The sequence below is a fragment of the Cygnus atratus genome, chromosome 7 (genome assembly GCF_013377495.2).
Source record: "Cygnus atratus isolate AKBS03 ecotype Queensland, Australia chromosome 7, CAtr_DNAZoo_HiC_assembly, whole genome shotgun sequence".
NCBI classification, from domain to species: Eukaryota; Metazoa; Chordata; class Aves; order Anseriformes; family Anatidae; genus Cygnus; species Cygnus atratus.
In genome coordinates, this window is record NC_066368.1 from 9,118,113 (window position 1) to 9,138,227 (window position 20,115).

General features: G+C 37.2%; 1 protein-coding gene across 1 annotated transcript in view; it reads right to left on the reverse strand.

Moving 5' to 3' along the window:
• NHLRC2 (NHL repeat containing 2) overlaps positions 1-20,057 on the reverse strand; it is a 39,137-nt gene extending 19,080 nt beyond the window's left edge. Inside the window, exons 1-5 of the mRNA XM_035547761.2 lie at positions 19,836-20,057; positions 17,688-17,840; positions 10,252-10,707; positions 8,532-8,653; positions 6,695-6,824 (exon numbers count right to left, since the gene is read on the reverse strand). Coding sequence (XP_035403654.2) covers positions 6,695-6,824; positions 8,532-8,653; positions 10,252-10,707; positions 17,688-17,840; positions 19,836-20,049 — 1,075 coding nt within the window. The 5' untranslated portion in view covers positions 20,050-20,057. The remainder of the gene's footprint in view (positions 1-6,694; positions 6,825-8,531; positions 8,654-10,251; positions 10,708-17,687; positions 17,841-19,835) is intronic.
• Positions 20,058-20,115: the final 58 nt, after the last annotated feature.

The following is a 20,115-nucleotide window of genomic DNA, read 5'->3' on the forward strand; positions in this document are numbered from 1 at the left end:
TATGGACTTTCTTATCTTTAGTGCTGCCTGTATCAAAGCAAAGTATGGCTTACAAATATGATATACTTAGGTTATAAAGATTCACTACTAATGAACTAGAGCTCTGAATGCACTTGTGTGATGTAGGATGGTATTTCAGTGCTTTTCAAGTTCCTGAGTCCGCCTCTGCTCTATATCCATGTTTTAAGAATTAACAGTCCTGTTTGTGTACACACACAATTTTAAACAGTTCAGTTAATGACCTTTTTAAGGCACTATTTCTGAGTAAATCTGAGCACACAAAAAAGACTTAAACAGCAGGCAACAACACCTAATTGAAGAGACCCCATTCCCAGGGCTTCCACACACTTCCAGTTCCCCAGTCTAGGGACTGGGGGTTAACTTCCCGACTGAGAATTAAAAGTCTGGGAATCAAAATCACATTTTGTGGCTGGCACTACTGTTATTTTCTAAATAAATTGAAGTTTGAAAATATTATTCCTGTCTTCTCTGATTTTATCTTTTAAGAAAGCAGTAACAAGGAAGAAGCCTGTTGGTACACTCATCCGCTGCAAAAACACAAGCAAAAAGGGCTGCTCGGCGGCCCCTCCTGCTCACAGATACATATGGTGCATACTTACACATATGAATGCGAGTATCGTCTTCACTTAAGTCAGTGGAAGTTTAGCAAATTATATCCAAATCTAACTGACAAAACAACTAGAGAATCACTGGTTTTCAGCGAGACAGACGGCAAATCCCAAAAAGGAATGCTTTAGCACGAAGTCTGGACTGTTACACGTACACGTCATCCTTTTTGAATGAGTAAAAATTCATTTTCTCCTTTTTCCCTGTGCTACCCAGCACTCTTTCACATACTGTTGGATCATGCAAAAAGCATAACCCTTTATGAAACCAAACACTTTTAGAATTTTCCTCCTTAGTAAACTACCCCTACCATCCCATCACGGGAAATCTCTTGGACGTGGATACCGAGGGGATGTCATACAATGGGAGATAAAAGGGAGATAAAAATAACAACTAGGATCAACTATTTTCTTTCTATCCCAAGTTTTCTCATTCAGGTCTTCTGACTGTAATGGAATATACACTTAAATAAATAAATAGAAATCCAAATTGCAAGTGATGGCATTTTTTAACATGAAAGTACTTCTGTAGATCATCTAGTGTTGGGATACTTTACTATAACCAGTCTTAGCTTTCCTGTAGTTAGGCGTTTTATTCATTCCTGTTTCAGAGCAAGCACATACACTTGAGGGTACCTCAGCGCTGCACTCCCCCCATCCCCAACAGACCTTGCACACTGGGAAGCACTTTCAGCACCAGATTAGACCAGTTCAGAAGCGTGTCTCATTCTGACCCTAGCACGCCCAACAAAGCCTCTTTAAGACTTGTCAAGGATGTTTACTTTCAGCAGCTCTTCATCTGGAACTTTACATTGAAAACAGTATCTAGTACCTAAAACAATGTTTAGGAATCTGGTTAGTAGTTTTAACTCCTTTATCACAAACATGTACCTAATTCACGAAACAAAACATACAGACTGTGGAAAAAAGAGAATAAGAAACCATCATTCCAGGTACAAATCTCATCATTCTATACAGAGGGCACATAAAAGGCACAGACTTTAAAACGTTACTAAGTTTGACATCTGTTAAGATGCTAACTTTGCTAATCCAAATGTTTCTTTTACTGCAGAAAGTAATCATCATCATCATCCACTTTGTCAAGATTTAGAGAAGTCCAATTTACTAGAAAATGAGTCTGTCAAACTGAATTGTGTGGGATTGCTGCTGGAAATTCAGTCACAGCTCCCATCGCATTCTTATGCTATGTATATGTCAAAGGCATGCTTATACTAAAATATTAATGCAAATATCTGATTTCTTGACCTACTTCTACAGGAACATGTGAAAAATTAATAAAGCCTGTTGCTTTACAGCCTACTGCTGTAAATTAAGCACTACAATAAAACCCTTAATCTCTTTGTTTTGGTCTGGAATACAGGAACAGGGCATTCAGGCAACGGTTTAACTGGGTTGCTGTACAGAAAGTCTGTTGGGGCGATCATACCAGTTCTGAAAGTTTCTCTCTCTTCAGTTTTCCTTCAAATACTTAAAGGGAAAAAAGAAAAACAAAAAAGAAAAACACACAAATGCCAGTTTAAGAGCAGAAATGAAAGCTGCTTAGGGATGACAGAATCTGTGCATAGATTCAGCTGAAGTTTTCACATGTCCTAACTTAATATATTTGTCCCTCTTTGGGATTCTGCCAACAGTATGAAGCTGAGTGACCCACTCGGACAACACATATAAGAACACAGTGCGCTTCAGAAATCCTCCCAAAACATTCCTGTATAACCTTCTTCTTCTCTGCAGTCCTTTATTGCAACTACTTAATGTCACATTTCTCAAAAGACTTTTTCTCCTCAAACAGTCATTACACGGGAATGAAACCCTACAATGTCTTCCACTTTACTTTAGCCTTAACTTTAATGAAGCTTCTTTTTCTTTTAAATTTGTAGTATTTTATAGAAAAAAAAATGACCTTTTGCAAGTAGATTTAGGATCTAGTTGAAGAGAAGGCAGACGATGCTTTCTAATGTCAGTGATGCCTCTAACGTGGTTTTCTGTGCCGTTAACTTTTACAAGGGCAGATGCAGCCCAAAACTGGGCATGGGATCTCTGAGCTTCTACTTTCGCACTGGAAACTGCTGAGGAGATGAGAAAGTCTTTTGCATTTCAAGTTAGTCTACGCTGACACATCATGCAGTCATAGCACATAAGCAACATACATTTAGAGCAATTCAAATTTTGAGTTGTCAAGAAAAATGGTTCCTAATTAAACGCTGATGATCTCAAAAGGAGCTCTTTTATTTTCAGCTCTCATCAAGGAAGATTCCTTTCATAAGGCAGTGAAGGCTAGAGCCTCAGTGCCAGAAGGAGACCAGACTAGAAGGGAAAAAAAGTGACATGTAGAAAGCATGCTTTCAAGATAAAAAAAAAAAAAAAGATTAAAAAGAAAAAAGAAGTATTTCCTCCGGAATGCAGTTGTACTGAACAATCCTCTAGAAACACAAGAAAAAAATTGTACGTGCTTTTGCCTTTTAAGGGCTATAAAGATTGCACCAGTGTGATAAGGTACAGTACTTTCATTTCAATAATACCTATGTAAAACCTGTATTGACGTAAACATTTCCAACTAATTTGCTGAACACATAGGCAATACTGTGCCTGGGAGTTTCTATAAATAAAATACAACCATGCAATTTCAGGCTGGATTTTGGAATGTGAACCACACAGTTATGTCACCAAGCACAGGTCATCATCCTGTTCCTTCCAGCAAGAATGCTGCTATCAAGAACATTTCACACTCAGATCAACTTTGCATTTAAGTATCACTTGCTTTCAACACCCACTGAGTAAAAATAGAAGAGGACAACATAGAAAGCTAAAAAAGCACACAGTAATTTAATAATGTATTTTTAAGCTGCTGGCCTTCCCCCCTGTATTGTGTATTTCTTACACAATCTATGTCAATGGAAATTTCAGCACCACCTTCAACAGCAGAATTTAATCCATCGAGTTCATTCAAGACTTTTAAAGGGGGAGGGTAAAACACAAGTTCAGTAGCCACAATTAAAGAAATTAAAAAGATGACACAGAAGAATACTGTCTACATGAACGCCAGCACAGTTTTTGTCTTGATTAACTCCCTTATCTTAGAGAGACATTTTTATCAGCTTTCTATTAAATTGTATTTCAGGCATTTAACCTCATGGAAGGTGGTTGGGGGAGGATTGGAATTAGATGGTCTTTAAGGTCTCTTCCAACCCAAACCATTCTATGATTCTATGAACTCTTTGCCTCAAGCTTCAGCAAAAAATGGGGGAAACAAAAGCTTATTATCTCACAGAAATACTATGATGATGGTTAGAAGTATGACAGAGGTATCTGTTTTAAAGATGAACTTGTCTATGCCTTCAATAACTTTTCTCCTCATTACCTTCATATTTGAAATATACAGAAAGCAAATTCCAATCACACAGAAGTCTCTATCAATGGGGATACAACTGTTTTTGACAAAGATGGTATCATATCCTTTCAGGTCTTGGTTTTACTCATCAGATTAAATTAAAACTTTATCCTTATGAATGCTGATTTCCAAAAATGTTTTCCAATGTGATCACAGTGAGACCAGATACCACAGTGCTGAACTGCATAAGAAGTTAAGTCTGACTCTTAGCATACTGGGAGGCAAACACACACACAAAAAAAGTCATTCACTGTTTTCTGTATTGTCAAGACAGATGTCAGCAACAGATTTGATGACTTCAGTGGGCTTTGAATCAGGCTCGATGTCATCTGGAATCCACGAAACACTGAAATGTTACAACTTAGCTTTGTATTTACTTCACACCTTTGACACCTTCTGCCTCAAAGTGATAATGACTTGTGAATACAGTGCTGGAGGATTACTGAGCGCTTTTCTTGGTTCTGTGAATGGCATCTTTTATACGATGATTTGAATTAGTTTAATTTCACAACAAACAATACATTAAAAGATATAAGCAAACAATGAAGCCTTTTAACACATATTCCTGGCTCCTTGTGCACAATCTGTTTGGTTTTGTGCTTCTTCTTGAGACAGTGTCTCAGTGAGCACCATTCCTTCACCTGCTCAAACCTCCTCTGATTCTTCCAGTTTCCTTGCAAACAGTGACTTAATTGCATCCTGCAGTTTTGGCCCCTTAAAAACAACCTTATTTAGATTAGTGTTTCCAGGCTCTGGGACATTCTCTTGTTAACATTGTACTCAATATAACCTTCACTTTTGACATCTCTCTCTGGTCATAGTTTTCTAATGAGATTTATGTAGATATTACAGTCATTTACACATGGCAGACAACTACCTTACCTTACTGACACAAAACCATATCAGAACTCTAAAAACAAAAAACAACAAAAAACAACTGAAAGCAGCCCCCTCATTTTACCTATCTGGCCTTTTACCCTCCCAAAGAAGGAAATTAAATTGATTTGATCTCCTCTTAAGTGATGGGTTATATTATATTTTGTACAGATCTGAATAGCCAACTGACTGGTAGGATCTGATTGAGTATGAAAAAAAATCATACTGGTCTGAAAACAGTACATTTAGAAAGTTTGATTTTCATATAAACACTGATATAAATTCAGCAATGTTAAATAGATCAGATGACTAATCCTTCACAGGTGACTAATTCAGTGATTACTGTCTTCATGTTGATAACAATCATATAATTTAACATTTCATTTAACAATCAGAGCTCTCAAAAATAAAAGTATCAACAGATACTGGCAGAAGTAGAAGAAAGCATCAGGAAAATGGTAAGTAAAATTAAAGGATATTTTGAATAGTTCTACTAACCAGCTTAAATTTCTGATGCACTGGGGCAATACTTTTCGAGTTAGTATTCCCCTCGATTACTGATCTGCAAAACAGCTCTGTGACAACATCCCACAGCGATCAGCTTGCTGGTTCAAGATACAACGAAAACTACACCATCGAGTCCCACAGAAGTTTACTGGATCACAAAAGTGAAATCAGACTGGATAAAATTTATTAACAGCAACCCAGATCTGGTGAGATTCTCTTTCAGGTACTCCTATTAAGTAGGACTCCCTACTCCTTGACTCCCTTAATTAGTAAGGATCATTAACAAGCCTTTCGGTGTAGAGTGTTTTGTGTGTGTGTGTGTGTGTGTGTTAAGTCATGTTACTGAAAGTGTGAAATGTGAAATTGATGCCTGTGGCTTACTTTAGTACTCAAGCTTTATGGTAGTATGCTGTCTAAACTGGCAATGTATTTCTACCAGAAGACTTCCATACAATCAGCATTCATGAACCAGCTACATGTTCCCTTAAACTAAATCTGAGTGTTTTTCCTTCCCTGATATAAGGGTTTTAAGCTACACTAAATCATTTTACTGTCGTTAAGAAACTTGCATTTGTAACCTCTAAATTATATTGAGATGGAAACGTAAGAAACATGGCAGTTACGTGATGTAAGGCTCAGGAGTGTGTTAAGTTGATCAGAAAAGAAAACCACTTAAATCCTCAGAAGCTCATTCTTACATCCTATTATTCAAAGATTTTATTTTTACGCCCTGATGCTCGCAAGGTGTTTTCTGAGGTGTTCTTCTTCTATCTGTTTGCCTCTATCATGATCTTGAATCTAACAATTTCACATCATCTAAACAGGAATAAGCAGAAGTCACCAGATAAAATTATTTTTATTTCCTGAACTCAAATATTTACAAGTGGTAAGACATATCTGTGTAGTCAAGGAAAAGAACTTTAGACAATGTTCCCTTCCTGTAAAATACATCTGCTTCTTAAGCAATCCTGACATAAAGCACCGGCCCACCAAAGGTAATCACAATTTCCTTCTGTATTTGGATCCAATAACTACGTATCTTGCTACAAAATAATTATTCTTCAGGTCAGGTAACAGTTCATGTTTTTTCAAGGACTTCAGAAACTTAGATTCAGCTGATAACTGCAGTACTTGTGAACAAGAAACCACTGTTTTTAGACTCACATGTAAAGTAAATATTTACTAAACTTCAAATTGTTACCAGAGTATGAAAACATTTAGCAAACACTTATGCATGCATAAATGTGAGATGTTAAAAGTTCAACTGATACTACACCTGAATTGCCAAAAACCACATCCCACGGAGAGCTGATTGGCTGCTCTTCTCCTTTTGCTCCACCTTCCTTGTCGACACCTTGTATCCCAATGCCTGCTGCAGTAGTCACAATCTCTAATTCCAGGTCAATCTGCAAGAAGCAAAATGATACGTGCTAAATGTACAACAGCACCTTGAGTTAATACAGAGGTAATACAGATAATCTGACCTAGCTATGTTTAAAACAGACGATCTTTGCTTGCAACTAAAAAACAAATCCTAATACTTGTTTATGAAGGAGAATAATTAATTTTACCATGTTTGCTGCTGGTGGGGGACAGCAGGAAAAACAAATGACTGAAATTTTCTTCCAGATGCACCAACAATGAACTGTCAAAATTTGGTCAGCAACTCTGGAAGAAAGTATCAACATTTTCTACAGAAGTATTCAGATGGACAGTGGATGTGGATGTTTCATTTTAGACTTCTTCTAAAAGAATATGCTATTAAAAATCAGATATTGTAGAAGTATTTCCCATCTCTACATAAAATAATCTATACAAAACATTATTTTTGCAATTAATTTCATGCCTTGGAAGAAAAAAGAATTGTTTAATTTCTGCAACCTAACTCCACGTATCTTTCCTTCCTCCTCTGTTTATATTTTAAGTGACTTCCAATACTTCTCATTAATTTATTGTAATGATTATATAAAAAGGGAGTCTTTCACACATGTAGCATGAAAACTAACTTTTGGAGCAGTTTGCAAGGCCTGTGTCCTGCACAAACATTTGAAAGGATGTCCTACAGCTGACAGATTATTTTAATTCTTGGATACCATGATGGCAAACTTAAATGAAAGGGAACAGCTAGTTATCATGACAGATGCTGAAGCAACATGACCCAGATCTTCAGCTGTTTCTGTACTGTTAACCGTAACACATAATTATCTGTGGTCACCAGGCTACAGTGATGAGTATTATTAAGATGAAGGCATTGGATCAACAGGGCCACTTGGTCCTTTCCAGAATAAAACTGGTAGCCAGTGACAATGAATACAGCACAGAGGGCTTCTAGACTAGTGCTCTGAAACACTGAATGAATGTGAACATACTGAACAGTAAAAAAGCTTTTTAAATTGAGTAAGCGTGTACCTCTTCTGATCATGACTCAGACATCCTCCTGGTGAGTAAATCTGAGTAAAATATCTTCTGAGATGCATAAAAACTTTTATTAATACGGTAATATGACATTGCTTCAGCAAACTTCTGATTATTCTAAATTTTACCTAACTGGGTTTAAGATTCAACTCCAGTTTATACTGAGCAACATTCCTGTGTGCTAAAAACTTCAAGTATTTAGTTCAAAAAAAAATCAACACACAAATAATTCTGAAATCAAAGCAGGTATGCTTACAGGCCCGAACAAGTAGTTAACAAAAATTCAGATATCCACCAAACCATAAGAGTACAATAACCTTAGATAAGAATCTGAACTGTAAGTGAAACAGAAACAGTTTCTGCTTCCAATACTAAGAATAGATGCTTCTCATAACAGGAAAGCAAGTCACAAGTTAAAAAAAAAAAAAAGCTATCAGTTATGCTAGAACAAGTGGCACATTCTTCATTTCTAGATGATCTTTGAGGTCCTTTCAAACCTGAATGATTCTATGAACGGAAGTACAAAAGCATATGTAGCCCTTTAAAAAAGGAAACGCACAACAGCATTTATTTATAAGATACTAGTCCAAATTTCTTTCCTGATGTTGAAGGTATTTATAGAATAATTAATTTGGTATAAATTTTCACCTGTGTAAGTAGGGAAAGTACAAGAGGTTGGTTCCTTATGGAAAATTTACCTTTCTAATTAGATGATTTTCTGTATCAGCTACGTAAATAACATTATTTTTTATAGCAATTCCTTGCGGTGCGTTAAAAGATGCCTCTGAAAATCTTCCATCTTTTCTTCCACTGTTTGGACCTTTAAATGAAACAAAGCAAAACTCAAAAGTCATTTTAGAAAAATAAAACTTAAAAAAACCAAAGTGTATGTATTTAAACCTGTAAGATAATTACATATTCTAAAAGATGCTTTCATTGCACCTTGTACAGCTTTTTTTAAAATTCCTAATTAACAGCCAAACCATTACCAAAAGCAGCCAGAAGCAAAGATTTTAAATTCCAAAACTCAATTACATTTCAATGATTTAGATTTTGCTGTAATTACAATGAAACTAATATTTGATTAGCAGCACTTTCTTGTTAATAATAAAAGCTGACAAAAAGATGACATGCAACTAATTACACGGAAGAACAGTGAGAATGATGGAGTGACAGTCTTCTGTATAGCACAAAGAAGAAATAGAGGGAGGAACATGAGCTGAATAAAACAGCGTGAAGGTAAGCATCGCATTTTACATGGAGTAACATTTAAAGTGCATTAGCACTGTGTGTCAGCAAAAGACATTTAGATACATGAGTTATTATGTGTGCATCATGATTTGTGATGCAAATATAGTAATTTCAACCTTTGTGCATGCCCACATTTATTACAGTATTACCAACTTTGTTACACTATTTTCTGCCCACAGAATCACTTAACTGAGTCACTGAAATACACAAACTTTTTACAACTTACTCTCAGAAGACAATTCAGACATTAACAGACATGAAACATTGAGGTGCTGGTGTTTCAGTTTCCTATAGTTCCCCTTGGAACTACGTCAGGATGCCCATTCATCGGGAACAGCACAGAGTGCCAAAGGAAGGAGGGGTACCCCTTAAGAGATAAGGAGACTTCCCTCCAAGTTGCTATTTAATGAATATCCCAGAATACTAAAGGGTCTTTTGTTGGCAGAGACTTCATCTCACATACCAAACAGAAACCAAATTGTCTGACTCTTGTCATAAGAAACCTTGTTTGTACTTCCCATAGAAGGGTATTAAGGCCTTTATCAGGTTAGCTTGGATAATTAGCCTGTCTATTCAATGCACTGTTCCATCAAATAATGAAATATTTCCTTCCTTTCTTAAAACAATAGTGCCACTGGTATTTTTCTGATGTTTGTGAATCCTATTGAGGGATGTTCTTCATTTAAAACAAAGAAAAAGCACCCCCAAAACACACCATCACAACCAAAACTCCATGTTTGTTTTTTCCTCTTGGAAAGGGAAGTATTTTTCTCTTTTCCCTATCTTGCTGCTGGATGTGAATGCATGTCACTGAAATCCAAACACATTTGAAACTCTTTCAGAAGATACTTGCACCAGATGATCTTGGAGGTCTTTTCCAACCTTAATGATTCAATGACTCTATTCTTTTGTAATTCATATTGGCTATCACATGAAAGTACAAAACTTAGTCAATGAAATAGCAACAACAAATAAGGGACACCTCAACCAGTTGCATTAACAGAGCCTCCCACTGATGGTACTACGCTATATTCCCTCACGTCCTGCAAAAGTGATTTCATAAGAAAAAAAATTATCAATGCTTATGAACAGCTAGGTCCTAGCACCACCACAGAACATAGTCTACTCCTAAATAAAATGCCTATAATAAAACTTATATAACCTTACCTCCAATAGTGTGTAGAATCTGCCCATTTTTCCGAGTAACCAAAATCCTGTGATGTCCAGTGTCTGCTATTACCAGCCTTTCTCCTGAATTATCTACTGTCACTTTGCCAGGAAACAGCAGGGGAGAAGGTGGGAGGGAGTCTCTGTATAGCTTTATTCCAATATTGTTGTCCTTGATTTGTCCTCTCTCCTTGTAGAATTTCAGTGCTACAGAAGTAAACAAAAACAGCTTCTCCTTGTGGCCTTCTCCAACAAGCGAAAAGAGCATGTTTCCACGAGGGCCGAGGATGACGAGAGTTGGCCAGCAGGACACTTCTAGCTCGTGCCACAACGTTGCATCTGCATCATTTACTACAGGGTGGACAATATTGTATCTCAGAACTGCACTCTTGATGTTATCCAGGACTTTTTCGTTTGGGAATTTCGCTGAATGGACACCAATAATAACAAGGCCATCTGAAAGGGAAAATGAAGTATTGTGTTGAAACATATTTGTATTTCAATTAAAAAAACTTGTAAGAGGGAAGCACAGTTATCCTACAACATTACTAACTGCATTCCAGAAAAGAAGATTTGAACAAATAAAGAGCATAATATGTTATAAATTGTTCTTAAGCCCTGAATCTCTAAGGCAGAAAATACTTTCAAAATGAACTGCTACAGCTCACCCACGTTTAACTGATGCTTTGTTCTTTCAAGTGTTTAGGATACCTCTTTGACTTTTGCTTCCTTTACATAACTATGGTGTTTACAGAAAACTAATTCTTTTCCACTGTAAACAAGTGATCACAAGTCCAGAGTTATCCTGGCACATCTAACTTTAGATAGACAGTTAAAAAACAAAACAAAACAAAATGTATAGGCGCCTAAAATCAAAATAGTATCCTGTATTTAAAAAAAAAAAAGAATTAAATCAATTAAATTATCATTTTTGCCCCTCCCCTTACAGTTTTTAACCTAATTTCTATATTTGGTTAGTAAAGACAATGAAAAGTTCAGGCTTTCCCACAACAGAGATAACTATACTTGAAATCCTAGTGTGAAGGTGCTGCACAAGCACCAGGTAATATAATTCAGCTTATATACACAGAATACATAGCATCAGCCCTAAAAACAATCAAAAAAGCACACGATTACCAGAGTCCTTGAATTGCTTTGTTCCTCAGTTTCATGAAATTCAAACAGAAATAAAAATTTATGGCTCAGACTTCACTTGCTTTTCTCTGTGCGACAAAAAAGAAATACACATCCACCCCCTGCAGACACTTACGTAAGCAGCCCTAAAATTTCCATTCCCCCTACCTACTCAACAGAAAAAGAATGACGAGCCTTCCTTTAGTCGAGTCACTTTTCGGTACGTCCTAGGAGCAAAAAAAGGACCCCTAACAAACAAACAAACACCACTACAGCCTTTTTTCAGAGCCTTAAATTCCGTTTTACTAGCATAAGCTCTACCAAATGCAATGAGCTACGTACATGACATCAACCCCATATTTCGTCTCACTTTATACCAGAGAATAATTAGCAAAAAGCATAATCTTGTTATAGTCAGAATAACTTGTCAGATCTGTGATGATTTGAATTTGGTGGTATTCTTATTAAACTTCAGAGATCTGAGCAAAATAAACGAGACTGTCTGAACCATGACATTTGATTAAATTTCAGAACATTCCACTTCCAGAGTCTGCTGCTCACAGCCATCATGAGACATTTAGGATTTTTCCTCACTGAAGCAAGGAAGATAACAACAATAACCATGCAGTTGTAGAAAGATGTAATACGATTTTAAACCAGCACTGTTGATCTAATGGAAATCCCTACATACTAACCTTCCTATGTATCCAAAAATCACTTTCTTTTTGGATAGTGCAAGCTTTTTGTATCCACAGACAATGAGGATCATTCTACTACTTTGTCCAAGTAAAAGTTTTAAACTTTTTATCTCATCATTTGTGTTATTTTGAGAAGGGTGAAATTAACTGGGAAAGAGAGTAGCCATACAGTTGACACCCAGCTTGGTTAAATTTACTCCAGTATTAGAAAATATTTAGATAGCAACAACAAAAAAGTGTTTTCGTCCTCCCCTCCAGTCAGGTCTAAACAAATATCGAGCATTTATAAACACTTTTATTATTAACATTCAAATATCTGTAGCATTTCCTTCCCTCCCTGAGTCACCAATGTCTATAGGTGGATCCCTCGTAGCCTTGTAGTACAACATTTTTTTCAGTCATGCAAGTAATATCAAAAAAAAACCAAAAAGAACTTGGAGGCCCTACAGGGTGGCACGGAAGAAGAAGAGACATTATCCAATCTAATCCAATTCTCATGATGCTTATACTTTGAAATAAAATCAATGTAGACCCCTGAAGAGCTTCATGGCTCTTAAACTATATTTATCTTGAATTACTACATTATATCTTAAATTCATTTGTGCTCCTTCACTGCAATCAAAATGTTGTATTGTACCACTACAGACAAAACAGATTTGGTTAACAGCTATTAAATTTATATAAGCAGGATACAATTTGCAGTTTGAGAGGATAAAGGCTGATGTGCAAAGTCAATCAACTTCCGTTATTTGGTGTTGACTTGAGTAATACGGTTATGTTTTGTCCTAAACAAAATCCAATGGAAAGAGCCCTCCCCAAAGGTCTCTAATTTGGAAAAGACAAATTTTAAATAAATGTTTTCTCAGCGAAGTTTTAAAAAGATTGCAGATCATGAACTATTTTAGTTACTTGAAGCAGCAGTTACTTAGTTTTTAGAAGATGTTTTCTGCCCTTATTCAAAAATAACCATTTGTTACAAGGGAGTGAAGATTTCATCAGTTTACCACAAATCTAAAAGGAACAAAACCTAAATATTTTCAGTAACATCGCTGGCAAATTTATTTCTCATCTTCTAGTTTCTCATAGTTGCCAGAACAAAGCCTGTTTTCCCTCTCCTGTTTCTCTTTCCCTCTTCCACTTACAACTGCAAATATCAAAATCCATAATTAGTTCTTTAAGATGGGAAAAATTACAAAGGAAATAACTTTTTGCAGCTTGCATGATAATGCATCTTTCTCCTTATCAAAGACATTCATTTTATTTAACAGCATTCTAACATTTTATTTTTTTAATTCACAGGAAATGTATTTTTTTCCCACAATAACTCACCTATCACATATTTTATTTAATTTAGGATCAACTTACGTGTCACAACTCGTTCTGAATTGGAAATTTACATGTCAGATCATTCCTGTTATTTGGCATTTTCTACCTTATCCATTAAAACACTTCACTGCTTATAAAACCCTGGACACGTACGTAAAAGCAGAACGCCTTTTTTTGTACAACCGTTCTCCGGAAGCAGTGCAGCTACAGCCAGGGGAGTTCAGCACTGTAAGAAGGGTGACACCAGCCCTCTGATCAGAAAAGGGCCCAGAAGACACCTGTAAACAACCACATGCAAGGAGATGGGTTTGAACGGAATGCAGTATTTGGTTTTAGGTTTTCCTCCTAGCTTTATGGTAGGGGTGGGGTCTGGTTAGCTGACGGATCTTTCTTCTGCCCCTGCTCTTCTGAGGCAGGAGCCAGAGAGCTCCACCATCCCGCCTACGCCGGCTACTCTCAGTTACTAGACCATGTCTTTAAATCACTCTTCAGTTCTGTCATTCGACCAAATTCTGACCAGACCGGCCCTTAGATTTAAGCAAAATTTCAAATCCTGCTTTCAGTAAACACTTAAAATCAGCCAACAGTCCCACATTACACCCACACTGAATTTGACTAAGTTAGACTAAAAGTGAGGTTTTTCTTCTCAAATTCACAGTTCTTGCCTTCACTGGCACACGAAGAATGCTTACTTTTACACAAACCCATATGAGTTCAGAAATCTTTGCTTTGCTTTCAGGTAGGGATTATATTCAGGCATTCGCTACGTTTCGCCATTGTTTTTTCCAACGGCATTCCAAATTCCTCAGGGCCTGACTGCCAGCACGGTAATCCATGCTGAGTTGGTCTGAATTTAGGATTGCAGCCTCTTTCTTTAGGTTGCTCTTCTTCGGCCTACCTAAACGTACAGCTGCAAATCTCTTCTTTCCCTGTTGCTCAGTGGATCTTTTTTTCAAATTCACTTTTTGTAAAAACAAAAACAAACCAGCAACATGAATAATAATGCCAAACCTTCTTCTCACAGTCTTGAAGATTTCTACAACTCGGGTGATATTAAATCATGACATCCCCCTGAAGTTTTGCCATTTGATCCTATCTAAACTGTCATCCCAATGGTTTTATTCCCAACACCATGTTTTCTTCCCAGCCATTAGAAACATTTGATGTGATAGGAACACATGTCCAGCTTGCTCTATTCTGCAATACAAAAATCCAGATGCTGGCTTCAGAAAGCATTCCTGTCATGAAGAACTCTATGCCAATTTGTTTCTAGTGCCTGCATTGTTTGCTTTTTTTTTTTTTTAAATTTTGAGGCTTAAACCAGTATGTAACACAGATTATTGAAAAACTCCGTATTACCACAAATGACTGCAAAAAAAAAAGCTATAAAAAAAGTTTGTCTTTTTTTTTTTTTTTTTCAAATGTATTATAATGTACAAAGCCAGAGCAGAAATAATCCCTTTCTCCAAAAAGGGAGTAAGTGTTTCAGGATGCATTATGGTTGTCTGACACCTGCTGAAGGAAAGAAGTTTTCTACAGCAATGCACACTGCATTGCTAGCATTTGATAAATTAGCTCTGTAAAAATGGAAGGCTGCCAGAGCTGCTATTGTTTTGGCAGCACAATCCGTATTTAACTTTTATTTCAAGTCAATTATTTTGATGGTTTTGTGGTAGAAATGTAGGAAAGGCAATTACTTCATATCTTAAACAGTTGTATTATTGAGCTCAGAGGAGTTTAACTAATTTAATGTCAGATTGGCTTTTTATTTGGTTACAGAGAAATTGAGAACTATTTTTCTATTTTGGCCCTTGTCCCCAACTGTAAAACACTATTAATGGAGAAGAATAGCATCTGCAGGAGTGGTAATATTTCAATATGAGAACAAGACACAGTAAAATTCTGCACATTAATTGAATAAAACAAGTACACAGATAATTTTTTTTAAATCACTGATATTGTCTTTGCCAATCCTGCCCGCACAGTACATTGCTGTGAGACAGCTCAAGTTGTAGTATCGTAAACTGTTGAGCTCTGAACAGCAAAGTCAAACATTTTAACTACAGTACGATTAGCAGCAGTGCTTATAAATTTGTCCATCAAAAATATCGTTAGAACTAGAAGGACAACGCTATACTGGACACCTGTACAGCATATATACGTTAAAATACCCTCTCATGAAGAAAACTCGTGTGGAAACTGACAGATGCTACACTGTGATATAAAAACATGCACACCATTTAAAACACTTTATTTGAAGGATTATAGCAGAGCACAACACTGGACTTACGCCAAGCTATTTCTGAATATTAAAAAGTACTCCCTCTTATAGAAGTCATTTCTGGACTGCTGATAACATGAACTGAATATGCACTGGAGTTTAAAATAACTTTCTGAACGCCACTTGAAAAACAGAAATAGCTCCACTGAAGATAGCAATGAGAACGTATCGGATAAAGATGCTAGGCGACATTTAATCCTATGGAAAGCAGTCTTTATTTTGAGACAAATCTCCTCGAGTTCCAGGCAATAGAACTGTGTGCGTACATACTAAGACATTTAATGGCTTAGAAACATCTTAAAACTACAGGTTCTCGGGTTCGGACATCTCACGTCTGATGATCACATTGCTGAAGTTTCAACATACTCCACATACGCCAGTATTTGAACCATGTGAACAAGGAAAAAATAATCAGAATATCAAAAAATATGTACAAAAGGTACAATCAAAAAAAGATACTGCTATTAATTATATCAGTATTAAGGTTTGTTCTCAGTTATGCAGAAAGATGAAGGCAACACTCCTTCAGCTGTTCAAACAACAGATTAAGATCCAAATGCACAGTGACATTGATGTTTTGTCAGAGTAAGATGCTTGTTTTCACTCTATCATTGTCTGCTAGATCAGGACCTTCTGTCACTACCACAGCTCTGTAAATATGTAGATGAAACGTGTATATAAATACTATGTTTACAAATCTGAAGTTTAATAAAGTTACAACTTCACTATATATTTAATCTCTTTATTTTTCCAGTTACGAAGCAAGAGATTGGGGAACCAGCTGAGTGAAAGTGAATCTGCCCCCATCCTGTGAAGGGAGAAGGGACTTCCATTAACTAAAGAAGACAGCAGAAGACATTAAAGTGTAATGAAACTCCAGAATCAGGATGAGTATCAAGATACCTGCATTAATATATCTTGATATTCTTACAGTATTTTTGGTACATCTGCACCCTTTCAACTTCAGTCTTATTCTTCCAACCTTTTCTCAAGTTTCTCAAGCCAAACAACTTCCCAAAGTGGAAAAATTTATCAATTTGAATCTTCTGTAAAGTGCCATTTAAGCCTACAACATATGAGTGAACTACTTACACTTGCAATTTCAAAGACTCGGAAATTTTTCTAGTGGGAGTAGGTAACACATGAAAATAAATGCTGGCAAAATGAAAATCAAATCAGAAGAGCAAATGGAGAATCAGAAATGTAAACACTATAAGGCAAGGTTATTTTTATTATAGTATTTAATACAAGATTTTAAGGACCGAAAGTAACACTGTTCATCTCATCATTTAGCCTATCAAAATAGCCAAGTTAGTAGCTGATACATTCCTGGGTAAGACCACATTTTCTCTCTGACAAGTCATCAGGATGACAAGAGACCGAATTCTAAATAGCAGTTACCCTGCATTTTCATTCATTCAGAGAGAGATGGAGATTTTATCTCAGATGTGAAATTAAAGAGATTAATTCCCTCTCCAGAACAGAGAACTACTAACTGAAAAGAAGGCAATGCAAATACCAAAAAATAAAAATAAAAAAATCTTAAACCATGTTTACGTATTTTGCTATTTCAGTTAGAAAGGGGGAAAAAAAAAAGTCATCTAAACTACATCCATTCTACCATCTGTGTAACATTCTGCTCAGAGCTGGCTACTAAGCAAAGTGTACATCTATCAACTTGGAGCCCCCGTCTTACGTCCTCGCATTTTGCAAACCGCCCTATTCATGAGGATATCAGATTTGGGCTTCAAGCACATATCCCGTTTCCTTAATTATAGAGACACAACAGATGCCATATTTAACCCCATCTAAAAATGTGAGGAAAGCATAGCCAGTAACTTTTTTTTCTTTTTCTTTGCAATACTTAAAATATTAGAAGACATTTTTAGGCACCCCTGAAATTTTGCCAGCTGTTTAGTAACCAACAAAGTGACTCAGCTACTCCACCTGCAACACTGCCAGGAAATTTTGTTCCAAGCCAGCCAAGGCTCTTTTACCTTTATCAGAGTACTGCTGCTCTAACTCGTGGAGATCAGGCAGCAGGTGCAAGCAATTGATACAGCAGTAAGTAAAGAAATCCAACACCACCACTTTTCCACAAAGGTCTTTGTGAAGAGAAATAGGACCTTCGGTGTTCAACCATTGTAGATCTGCAATTCAGAGAGCAGAGATACCCAGTTAGGGGAAGGGCAGGGAAAGGAAGATATGCCTAATTTGCATGACAACACACATTCCTAGTATATTTCACTAAAGAAAAGTTACAACATAACTTTCTAGCAAGTACAAAAGCAAAACAGAAGTCTCATATTTATCAAACCCACTCTTATATTATACAATTCTTCAAAATTAGTAAATGAGAATATTAACAAAGTGTAATGTAACAATGAAAGTGTGGTTTATATAGTTAAATTGGCACCTTTTAACTGAAAGAACATGGAAACCTCAGAACGATTCCCATAAAAACATCTTGGAACATGATCTACATTATTCAACACCTAACAAAGACACAGGTGTAATACCTATTTACCTAAACCTCAAATAAATGCAAATAAACTAAAAGCCTGTTAAACTCTTTATGATTTTATAACATTTTTGTAAAGAACTAACTTCAGAAATGACTGCAATATTTTTGTACTTAGAGTTTTGATCTTGATTTTCAACAGTTTGAAATGACAGGTATAAAATAACGCTGCCACCTGGGAATACAACCCCCTCATATACAGCCAGCAGTACTCCTGGACAATTATTTCAATTACTTGATGAGACATTGAGACAACGTTTCCTCACTGGTAACTAATATTCCTTTGGTCCCATAAGAAACTGGTATCAAGACATAGATGTCCTAGACTATGGTCTGCCATTATTACCACCCAACTCTTCTGGAAATAATGGAATAAAAACAGATTGCTAAGACACATTGTAAAGTTGAACTAAGTTTTTGAAGAATTAATTTTTTTTAATATAAAAATTTACTCTGAATAATCTAAAAATACTCAAAGCTTCCACCCTGTCAGTTTCAGCAAACTAAGTTCTTACTGCCCCAGAAGTTACAGCTACTCCAGTCAGCAGGTTTGTTTCCTCCCTTCAGTAAGCAGAAATTTGGTCCCTACCTATATAATATATACATATATATCTAAAAGCATAAATGAATGCACACACATTCCAGTTTGGTGACAGTAATTACAATAATTTATACATTATTTCCACTGTGTACGGGCAAGGCTTTCCACTTTGCTTTTTCAAAAGAAAAGAGCAAGTTATTTGTTTCATGACACATCTTCCCTCTTCAGTAGAATTGGGATATCTTTCCTAAAAATAAACTGGAAATAAATAACTTTGGCTACTATTTGAGCTGATTCCTGGAGAACACAAGCTTTGACAGAAGACAGAAACTGAAACGTTACTGATGATGAAAGTGAAAATTAAATTCAGGAGTCCAAATCTAGACCGAAAAAGCATTCACTTTGCTCCATCAGTTAGAAGTCAGAATTCACTCCTATATTATGCATGTGATTTTAATCCCCTAGTTTATCTGCTCAGGCCTCTGTCTTGCAAACCCTTAATCTCTCAGAGTCCTAGAGAGCCCCACTGAGGTTACAAGGACCCTGAGCAGGACTTGGAAGACCTTTACGTAACCCTTGATTCACACTTTTCACAAGAAGAGATGGAGAAATATGTGAAACACGAAGGGGAAACGGGCAGAGCACTGAACGAGGACGATGTCTCCAGCACAGCGTGCGTTATGGTGCACGGACGGAAACTGATGAGCATGGGTAAGGCATGGAGAGAGAGCTGAGAGCAGGAGGAAGCTTCCTGTCAATACACTGAAGAAAAACGAAATGCTTTATTGGAGGGAAAAATAAAAAAAAAAAGAAGTTAATGAAGCTAAGAGAAGAAAGAGGACTTAAAGAACGTGATTTTTGCAACCAGTACCTAAGCGAGCATCCATAAGGGGTTTCCCTCCTTTTGCCCTTTGCCCCCCCCGGGTGCTTTCAGGACTCACAGCCCCATAACCAGATAAAAACCACCTTTACGGAGAGCAGCTCCCGGCCTCAATCACCCAAGGAACCCCTCAGGGCGAGCCCGGCCGCTTCCCCGGGGGGCACCGGGGGGCACCGGGGCCCGTCGCGGGCCCCTCCACCCACCTCCGCCGAGCTCGGGCACCGTCAGGTCCCGCTCCCGGCTGTCGGCCTTCTGCAGGTAGCCGTAGACCAAGGCCTCCTTGTCGCGGGGGCTGTCGGCGTCCAGCAGGCCGTACTCCAGCTGCGTCTGGGCGGGCCGCAGCCCGGGCAGCGCCCCCGCCGCCATGGCGCCTCCCGCCCGCCGCTGCCGCCGCCCTGCCGTTTGGCCGCCGCACATTCGGCACGCGGGCGGTACAGCTGTAATTAAAAGAATAAGAATAAAAATAATAATGAAGCGCTGCGC